We start from the raw sequence: 9,981 nt of genomic DNA, 5'->3' as shown, positions 1-9,981 counted from the left end.
ACCATCTCTCCGAACAGCCCATTGCAGGGTCGTCGTTCTAAATGAGACGACATGGTGGCTTGTTGATTCGCCTCGCTTATCCAATGAGACCCGATCGGACGTGGTAGAAATCAGAGGTAGCACCTCATTGACGCTGAGTGCCCATCATCGGCTCAGTAATTGGTCAATCACTGAGATTCGGAAGCGCGGCCAGCCGCGTCCGACCACTCTCCACCACAGTCGTATCTCGGGGCTGGACGACCACCATTGTCACCTCGGCGAGCTGAAACATGGCCAGGTCACCCCAGAGGCCATAAAGTCGGCGCGCACGTCCGCCGGCCGGCAGCAGCGCGCTCGTCCGACGCCAATGAGCCCGGTTGTCCCCGGGGTCGGCCGTGGCCAAGAATAACGTGCCGCCGCGCGCCCGGAGCGATTGTCGGCCCGACATTACTGGCCGCGCTGCGCCGCCGCCGCGCCGCGACATCGATTATACTTGTAAATGTTGCCAGCCGGCCGGCGCGACAGGCCATGTGTTGGCGATATGCGGCGCGATGTCGTCAGTTTGCGGCCGAGACCAGGCGGCAGCGACTGAGAGTCTGGCGAGTTGAGATGTCAGCAGGAGGGCGAGTATTCACAGCAGAGCGGGCAGGCCACTACAGGAGGTCAAAGTCACGTCATGAGTGTTGTCCTTGGGACAGGTTTCTGGCCAACATAGGCTGAGACAGCCTTGTAATCGACCAAGTCGCTGACCTAGCCTCAATCAATAGAGCTCGGCATTGGCGACCAACTACCGCGCCGGTCCCGGGTTCTGGATCGGTTTGAGTAAACGATGTCATGTTTCAGTGGCAATATAGACCGGTGCCAGGGGTTACGGGTGCCTGCCTCACCGCCTGGAGTTGGCCTTTGGGTACAAAGGCTGGTGCAGACACAATTATAAAACATGCCGGGAACACAGCACGACATTGGTCACGAATGCAAGGACGTGCAGTACTTGAACAAGGCTGAAACATAACGGCCTGCAATGTGTTGTAACTTTGGAGCTCGCGCCATGCATAAGTTGCTGCTCCTATAAATTGAAGCATAGCTTTTAATTCAACACAAATACTCCACTCCATAGATAGGACAGCTAACTCGTCAACACAGACTTAAGAGCTTGCTTTGAAAAGACATCTTCAGCCACCGAAAACTAGCGCTATGTCGGCACGCCCCTCCAGCATTCAGCTAAGCCAGTTCAGACATTCATTGATTTTGGCAGACCTCCAAACTGTGTCGCCAATAGCCGGATATCAAAGGAGTTATTATAGTTCAGTCCACGGTAGGTTGCCGACAAAACAAAGCAGCCGCTGTCTCAGCAACGATGTCGAGTGAAAAACACGTCCTTTGGTCACCTGCTGAGGCACTGCAACCATCAGAGGGACAGACAGCCCTGTCGGCCGCACTGCCAGGGCCGGTCACGAAAAACCGCTCAAGGACGAGTGTTGCGCACGCTACGCTCCGTTACTGAATAATGTAACACTGGTAGAACGCCGCTGGCAAAACGCTACTGATGAAAACACGCGGATGGCCCGGCACTCCTGCAAAGTTGATATGGGCGGTATTTTCGGTAATCGGTTCATCGACCTGATTGACCCGACGCTCGGCTGCCTGATCCTTACTATGCTGACCCAGTCTCAATCGACAGGTAAACATTCCTCGTGTTCAAATGCGTTATTTGATTACCAAAACTGACCGCCATGGTTTTAGGATCGTAACGACCATGGTCGAGTCGCCGAGCAGCCAGCTAGACACTGTTCACTGTTCAGGCTAGACCACAGTCGATCGCCTGGCCCGACCAACCTCGCAACGCCTTGACCCTGCAAGCCTCAGAGCATCCAACGCATCCCGAGCAAGGCCCCACAGCCAGCCGGTATCGCAGCGAGCAGCAGTCCTGTTGGCCCCAGTGTGGCCTCGCAACCAGTCGGCATCGCAGTGACTCGCAACCCTTGGCCCACGTCGCACCGTCTCTCAATGCCACAGGAGTTCGGGAGAGGCTCTGAAAGCCAGGGGCTTCGCTAGTTAGAGTAGCTTGACATTGCTACTCTTTAAGCTACTTGCTACTCTTATTGTTACTTGACATTGCGTTAATGAAAGACCGCATGTATGTGGATTTAACGTGAATAAATGAACTTGAACTACAGTGAGCGATGCACCCAGCCCAGCCTGGTCTGTCGAGCACACTGCAGCCCGCAGACACGTCCTCATTGCGGCGGGTTGAGAGACAGAGTCCAGCTGTAGCAGTCGAGGGACTCCGGGCTGGACGCCTAGCATACGGCTGAATTTACCGCTCAGTGGATGAGCGTCAGAGACCGCAAAGCTGTCTGGTACGGATTAACATGACAGCAGTCAGATGCATTTATAGCAGCCAGAAAACATGTCTCATGTAAACAATAAGGGCGCTCAGTTCACTTCGGTGTAAACTAAGCGTAATTATACGAAGCTGTCTCTGGAGCTGCTTGTTATATTTGTTGGGGATAAATATACGAAAGCGAAATAGAAAATTGTATCTGACTTTAAAAAGGAAATATGCGGGCTAAATTTAATCGTACGCTTACAAGGCCTCGAGCATACATGTATATCAACGCCCTTCCTCCCCACTTTCCCGTGCCCCGGGAGCGATACATACACGTACTTGGTCTCGTCGACGACGTCAACGTCCGGCTGCACGGCGATCGGAGTCTGGCTCTGGCCGGCCGTTGGGTCATCGGCACCCAGCTCACCGTTTGTGGAACTCATCACCTGTGTGAGGGGAGAGGGGATCAGGTCAGAGGGGCAACGCGCGGGGGAGGGGAGGGTGGGGTACTGCAGGGGGAGTATGCGTGGAAACTACTCCATCAAGAACATTCATTATTGGGGTTTCCTTATGGGTTGCATTATTTAACGGTAGCGTCATTTTATCAGTAATCAGTATGCATTATTTAGTTCACCTAGTTACTCGTTCTGCGAAAAACAGAAACGCAAAGGAAGGACTTGCTGAACTTGCGACGTTACATGACTAGTTAGTTCCTAGGCAACTGACGGAGTTTGCAAGAACAAACACCAGTTCGCGTAGGAAATTCACAGGAAACGTTACATTAGCTAATCCAACAAGTAACTCATTAAGATAGGAGCGCACAAAACTCCCACGGGTGCAGTAACAGCCGCAAAGAATACAAGCAAGCCTGAACAGAAGGAGTTGCATCGTCTGCTGAGACATTCGGAACCACCCCTTCCCCAGGCGTCCGAGTCTACTGCTCCGAGGACATCGTGCGACTGTGTCTAGATCAGCCCTGAAGCAAGCTGGGCTCATGCGGCGCACCTGACTGTGGTCGATTGATCTGCCTCTGCTCTCTGAACCTAGAGAACGGTTGGAGCTAGACTCGAGGGTAAGAAACGAGAGGAGAATATGAAGATGGAAAGGAGAAAAAATAGAAGTGAGCGAAGGACGAAGAAGCAGGGAACTTGATTTGTGGAGAAGCAAAAAGATGCGGCTACTAAGGGTGAATGAATAAAGGAATTATTTTCATTCCAAGAGAGGAAAAAGAAAGGAAAGGAGGCTGATGATGGTCAAAAGACGGAAGAGCACCAGAGTGCGGACTCTGGAGACATGTCGAGGAGTGTAAATCGGGAAAGGGCAGATCCGGATCATGCGGCTGGCACCTGTCCCGCTCCTCTGCCGAAGACCAGACGTCTCGCTGTACTCGCCTGTACGGAGCCGTGCCGGTCAGCCGGCGTCAGCATACCGGCCAGCATGTTACTGGAGGCCCGGTGAGAGTCGGGCCACGCAGCCACCGTCGTCTTAGCGCCCTGCAAGAGACGCGCGCGCCCGGTCAGCACCCCGACCAGCCAGCCATGCTCCTCCAGCCGACTACCGCGCAAACTAGCTAAAACTCGAACAAAACGGCCCAAACTAGGCACGGGGAGGGGCGGCACGCCTAGCAGCAGATGGCGAGTGACTGAGCGGGACGAGCGGGTCGCGGGGGCACCCGGGGGTCATGCTGGCCTAGGGAGGGGGCGGTGGCCGCTCAGCACCCTTTACCTTGTTGGTGGTGAGGTGCCGCTCTCGGTTCGGAGACAAGATCGGCTCCGTGTTGGCCGGCAGCGTGCTCACTGGTGTTGACTGAAAACGGAAACAGAGATACGTTGAGGTCCCGTGTGCATCATATGCCAATTAACTGACACACATCAGTAGGAAATGCGCCAGGCAATGTCCCCAATACTGCACGGGCGACGAGGCCGCCGGGGAAACTCCAGATCTAATGTGCCGAAATCAGCGAAATGCCAGCTCTGACACAATTAATGAACTCGACGCCACGCTACAAACACGCAAGGCTGGAGACATCGCGGTAACTAACGACATCGCTGCGCCAATTAGCTTGTCATTTGGGGCTGCTATGAGCAGCCCGGGTTCACTATCGCAGCTTGTCGACTGATTAGCTGTTGAAACTAATCAATTCATAATGTAGTGGTACGCTGATCAGGCGTTTGTTAGTTGGTTCTGATAAGGCGTCGGCATCTACATAACAGAACGGCCAGCGAGCACACTATGGAAGCAAGTGTCTCCTTTCCTATTCAGGCGGGCATTGGAGAAACACTTTTCTATCCACATCACAAACATACGCTAAGGCAGAGCACTGAAAAAATAGTGACGTTGTCACTGTGCCGCTCAGTTCACTATTTTCTCCTCACCAGCCTACCAAGCTGCGAGAAACCTTTACGAGGGTAGGGGGCTGTGAATCTGTGATAGCGTGGCGCTTCGGCTCATCCCCTGCAGTGATCCCCATTCGTGCCGGTTACATGGGGGCTGATCCGGTGTATACCGGTTTGTCGCCAGCCGGCGGAGACAGAACAGTAACGATCGACCCGGCGCTGCGGAGCGGGGGGCGAACGCGAGCGGACAAGGTGAACACGAAATAGACCAAGTAAAGTACAAAAATAAAATCACCGATGTTTTCCAGCCTCCTGATAAACAAACCTCTCCATCTGTGATCACAGCCAGTTTCAAATTTATCTCCTACATCAACTTCACTAGCATTTCCTACACATTTCGTTCGAAAAGGTGCACGGTTGCCAGTCAGAGCGAAACACAACAATTGATGCGGGTCAAGCGACAGCAGAACAATAAATAATAAAAAAACATGTTGGTGAGCTGAAAGCTTGTCCAAATATATCCACTCAGGAACAATATCGAAGTCACATTACCGCCAAAACATTATCCCATAACGCCCACAGGCAGATCGGATCATCGCCGACAGAGGTTCCGGGAACCATCCCGTGGACAGGAAACAAAACCGATGTCGGCACCAATCAGCAGACGGTGATTGGCTGTGATCGTTGTCATGACAACCAGAGATGGCGTGCGGACATCATTCACGGCTGGTCCATATTCTTCCGAGGGCGGAAACAATCGTCGGGTCTTTTCTTCCCTGACTGGGCATTCGTCCTCAACTCCAATGTTTTCATCTGCGCCTAAAAGAGCTGAGTTTCTTCCACTCGCTCTGTAAGTCTGGCGCCAATCCCTCAGATGAGGACAGGATTCCGTCTAAGATGGCTACCACGGCAAACAATCATCTGGAGGCCGCAGCGCCGTCCCGGTGATTATATGTATGTGTGAAGGTAGGAAGCCGAAATTCAAACGCAAGACCCGGCTGTATCAGCCAGACCCGGATGAAGTGACGCAGCAAACTGTGAGATGGCCATCAGCAATGGGTACCTACTGCCAGCCGCGACCTGAACCGGAGCAGCATTCATATGACACCAGCTGTCCCGTCCTGTCTGACCTACCCACAGTTACACAAATAGCTGCCAGTCGCTACATGATGACAAAGCTCCACAATATGAACTCAACCATTCCCGACACCAGCCCTTCATCACGACTGGGTCACGAAGTTCACCCGTGCCCACACCTCGGACAGGCTGACTGGGTGGATATTTGATATGCTCCACCCGACGATCAAAGGTGCTGCCCGGTGGAGACTGTGTTTGCCTGTCACCTGTCACTGCTGAGACCGGATATTGCCACTCAAACGGTCACCTCAGTACACAGCTCTCGGATATATCAGTACACAAATCCAGCGGTGCTAACAACTGATCAACGGCCACCTGAACAAACAGTGAAAGCCACTGATTCGCCATACATAACTAGGACCGTACACAAATAGAACTGCGGTGCATTTAGGCTGGAAACACAGCAGTGTTTACCTCGTGAAATAAATCAACACCATAAGCAACACCTTAGTATGTTGAGCCTTTCTCAGTAGAACACCACTGGATGAACCACACAATGACTACCACCACTCCACCACCTTCCGGCAGTGCTCCGACTGCCATGGCCGTGCTCAAACAAATACAAAATACAAATAAACACCTCCGTATGTCGCCGAGGACTAAAACTCACCGCCGTGCGTCCCGTCCAGTCGAACTCCTCGTCTGCCACGTAGCCCTTGCGGTCGAACAGGTCCTGGAACAGCTTCCTCAGGTAGTCGTAGTCGGGCACCTCGAAAAAGTCCAACCGCCGCACGTAGCGCAGGTAGGTGGCCATCTCCTCTGTGGACAGGTGAGGACACTTGTTAGAACGCAGGGGCAGGCACACAGTGGGGACGAAATTAACACATATATCGAGGAGAAAGTACATTAGTACGCAACTTATTTTGCACAAGTGTTTTTAAATTGAAAAGCAGCCAGCCACCCGTAGAGTGAGACGATCAACTGTGCGAGGGCGAAACGTTTGAGCGTATCTTTGATCTGAGTGAAAAGGCTTCTCGCGTGTATGATGCTTTGACGTTCGAAGAATCGAACGTTAACAAACTGAGCTGAAAGGGACAAACCGAAAATCAACGTGTGATGAGTACTTGAATTTCCACCCGAAGATACTTGATGAACTTCTTCAACTAATGTAAAAGTTTGAGGACAAAGTCCCGCCCCTGACACATAGACGTAGGCGGGAGGACACGCTCGCCGGAAGGGAGGAGCGCTCTACATTGTTTATTCAGCGGGTCACGCTCCTGTCTGAAATATGAGCGTTTGCATGATGTACGACACTGGGCGACGGTCGTGAGCAACAGCCGTGGCGAGAGCGACATCCATCACGCCCGAAACAGGGCTGAAGTCACGGCCGGCGCCGGCGAAAATAACACAACTCAGATGACGCGGTCAACGGTGGACGCAGAGGGTAGAAACAAGAGCAAATATTGCAAATTTGTGGGGCATGAGGTGGTTGCGAAAAGGAAAAAAAAGTATCATTCACTTTTTACCAGCATTAGACCTGCCCATGAAAGCAGCGATAAACTCTTCTGAAAGAAAACATTTTTGACGGTGTTTTTATTTCAATTCTGATTGAAATCACTTGCATGTACCAAATTCGTATAAAGTGCACCTATTTATTTTAATGTCTAATGTACCATTGGTCACTGAAGTCCTCAAGCAGTCAATCACATAAATGTGTTCACGTATGGAACACTTTCAATTCTGTATCCGTACGAAAATCACTCTCAGCCTGTATCGACTCCTCATTCAGCGCCTGGCGCCCGGTTCGTTTTGCATGCATTACGGCCGGGCGGTGAGGCCATCCATCTGTGCCGACCGCCATCCGACCCGCGGCGGCCCAGCGAGCCTGTTCCCGGACGGGCTAACTCAATCACGGCCGCCTAATGTGACAAACACGGTATCGTCGCGCCGCTGACAAACTAGCGACCATCGGGAGACACCGGGAAGACAGACGACGGTACGGGGAGAAATGAAGGACGGACAATATGTGAAAATTGAAGTTTGGAGTGCAGAGAAGAGCCATCTAGGCACCGCCTATAAAAAAATCCATAACAGTTTATGAAACTAAGAAACCACGACAAAACAAAGTCAAACTAAAAGCACGCAGTCCTTCACTCGGGGACCGGGTTTGTGCCTGAGATTCCCAGGGACCCACTGAGGATCGTATTCACGACATAAACCAACCTGAGACCTCCGTACCCGACAAGACTACCAGCGAGTTCTATCTCTGTCCGGGATCCATGCTGAGCTGTATGAGAACGACTCGGTTGCTCAGGACACTAAGACACGTCCCGTACCGGCGTCCATTACGTCGATATTGCTGACGCAGCTAACACCCTCAGCTGACACAGCCTGATACAGCCGGCAGACATTGCTGACACGACCTGGCGACACGTCTGCATGATACAGCTGACACGAGTTGACCTGAACCGGCTGACACGACCTGACCGGCTAGCGGCTGATATAGCCAACGCTGGACAGTGCAGCGGCTAATGTAGAGAGCCGTCGGCGACCGGTGAGGTGGGCGAACGGTACTCTGTAGACGGCGAGCCGCCAAACAAACACATCAGCAGTCCCGTATTAGCAGAAGCTGGAAATGTCATGGGAGCATACAGCTGTTGCCGGCTCTGGCGGACCGCGTCAGTAGTTGGGAGGGGACCCACATACACAAAAGGCCGGGCCGGGTCACGTCATCCCACAGCAGGATAGTGCAATAGTTCAGAACATCGTAGCTTCCCAATGGTAACCCTCGGTCATGGCCATTCAGACCCAACGCACTGTAGGCCGGCAGCCCGAAAAAGCGCTAGAAATTCCCCCAAACTGACTGTCCGCAATATGAACAAAATAGGTATCATTTAATCCCAAATTGATCGAAGAATACGATTCCGATGCCAGTTTTTCCCTAAGGTCAAAATTGAGGTCGTCAGTTGTCACCAAACACAAGACAATTTAGACTCTCTAGTGGCCACCACATTTACCGATTTTCATGATGATCTTTGGTGGTAATTTATTAGTTGACCAATCGTCCTTTTGAACGAAATTTCCTGTCAGACTAGTTCAGGGCACTGTTGTTCACTGTGCCAACATCATTCTCACATATTGCATCGCTTTTCTGCAAGATAAGCTAGCTTTTTGCAAGCAGCTGCAAGACGTAATTAAAAATCATATCCAATTTTTTAATTAGACTTTTATAAAAATGTGATTTCGAGCGGCTAAAAATGAACATTTTATACTAGCCTCTGATAACTCATCTTTCGTTCCATATAGGTGCTTTGCTGCTTTTCCCTGCTACTTTTCGAGATATGCGCCAGTAAACCACATGATGTAGGGGCAATTGTCACCTCGCCGCTCTACTGAAGGCCCGGCGCTCTTTAAAGCGCTGGAAGTTGTGAAAAACAAACGCGTATAATCTGAATAAAATATATGTCCCTGAGCTCAGAATTGATCAACGCACACAATGCTGTCAAAATTTTTGGGCCAAATTCAAAAATTCAGTCATTATTAACCCCCAAACACAAGTCAGTGATAATCAACAACAACTTGCTCTTTAGTTAGACTTTTTGAGAAATGTTATTTCGAGCCGCTAAAAATGACCATGCCATACAAACCACTAATCATCTTTCTGTCGTGCCCTACTCGCAATTTTTGCTAATGCCTGCTACTCTTCGAGGTCACGTGACCTCAACATTAAAAGTAAATGGGAAAATAAGGAAACTGTTGTTTTTGCGCATGGAATGATCTCAAACTATCTCAAGCACACGGAATCGTGATTTCATGCACTCCTTGCAAGATCCGATGCTTTACTTTTGCATTTTTGACCTTCCGTGACGTCATTTATGACGTCACTACGGTCATAGGAGTTTCTCGTCAATAACTCATGATCAAATTGAGCCAGCGACTCGGGAAAATCACCAATGGACTCGGAAAGACCTCCCGAATCGAATGATATGCAATACGACTTCCTTCGATTAAGTTCGTGGCCTGATGGGCTCTGACCTGACCTTGACTCGAGGTCAACACCTTATGTTGACCTCACCCGGACAAAAAGTATACCATTCGACGCGCCTGAGCCAGGCGAACACGATGGTGCCAAAATCGCTGCTCTGCGGCCATTTTATGCGAAATTATTTACCAAAAACCAAACCCTACCTTGGGCTTTTTGACTTCACCTCAGAGGTTACCGGTTGACCTGGGACCTTAAAATCGGGTATCAATCGTTCC

General features: G+C 51.1%; 1 protein-coding gene across 29 annotated transcripts in view; it reads right to left on the bottom strand.

Moving 5' to 3' along the window:
* Positions 1–9,981, bottom strand: part of LOC122383886 (casein kinase I-like) — a 69,623-nt gene that overhangs the window by 1,393 nt on the left and 58,249 nt on the right. For 9 of the 29 annotated variants that reach the window (XM_043370712.1, XM_043370706.1, XM_043370704.1 and 6 more), the window contains exons 8-11: positions 6,392–6,540; positions 4,034–4,114; positions 3,700–3,801; positions 2,642–2,754 (exon numbers count right to left, since the gene is read on the bottom strand). In XM_043370712.1, the coding sequence (XP_043226647.1) occupies positions 2,642–2,754; positions 3,700–3,801; positions 4,034–4,114; positions 6,392–6,540 (445 nt within the window). The remainder of the gene's footprint in view (positions 1–2,641; positions 2,755–3,699; positions 3,802–4,033; positions 4,115–6,391; positions 6,541–9,981) is intronic. The other 20 variants (XM_043370713.1, XM_043370717.1, XM_043370714.1 and 17 more) reach the window with 3 other exon arrangements.

The sequence above is a fragment of the Amphibalanus amphitrite genome, unplaced genomic scaffold, assembly GCF_019059575.1.
Source record: "Amphibalanus amphitrite isolate SeventyFive unplaced genomic scaffold, NRLGWU_Aamphi_draft 000175F_arrow, whole genome shotgun sequence".
Lineage (NCBI taxonomy): Eukaryota > Metazoa > Arthropoda > Thecostraca > Balanomorpha > Balanidae > Amphibalanus > Amphibalanus amphitrite.
This window is presented reverse-complemented; position numbering and strand designations above follow the sequence as displayed.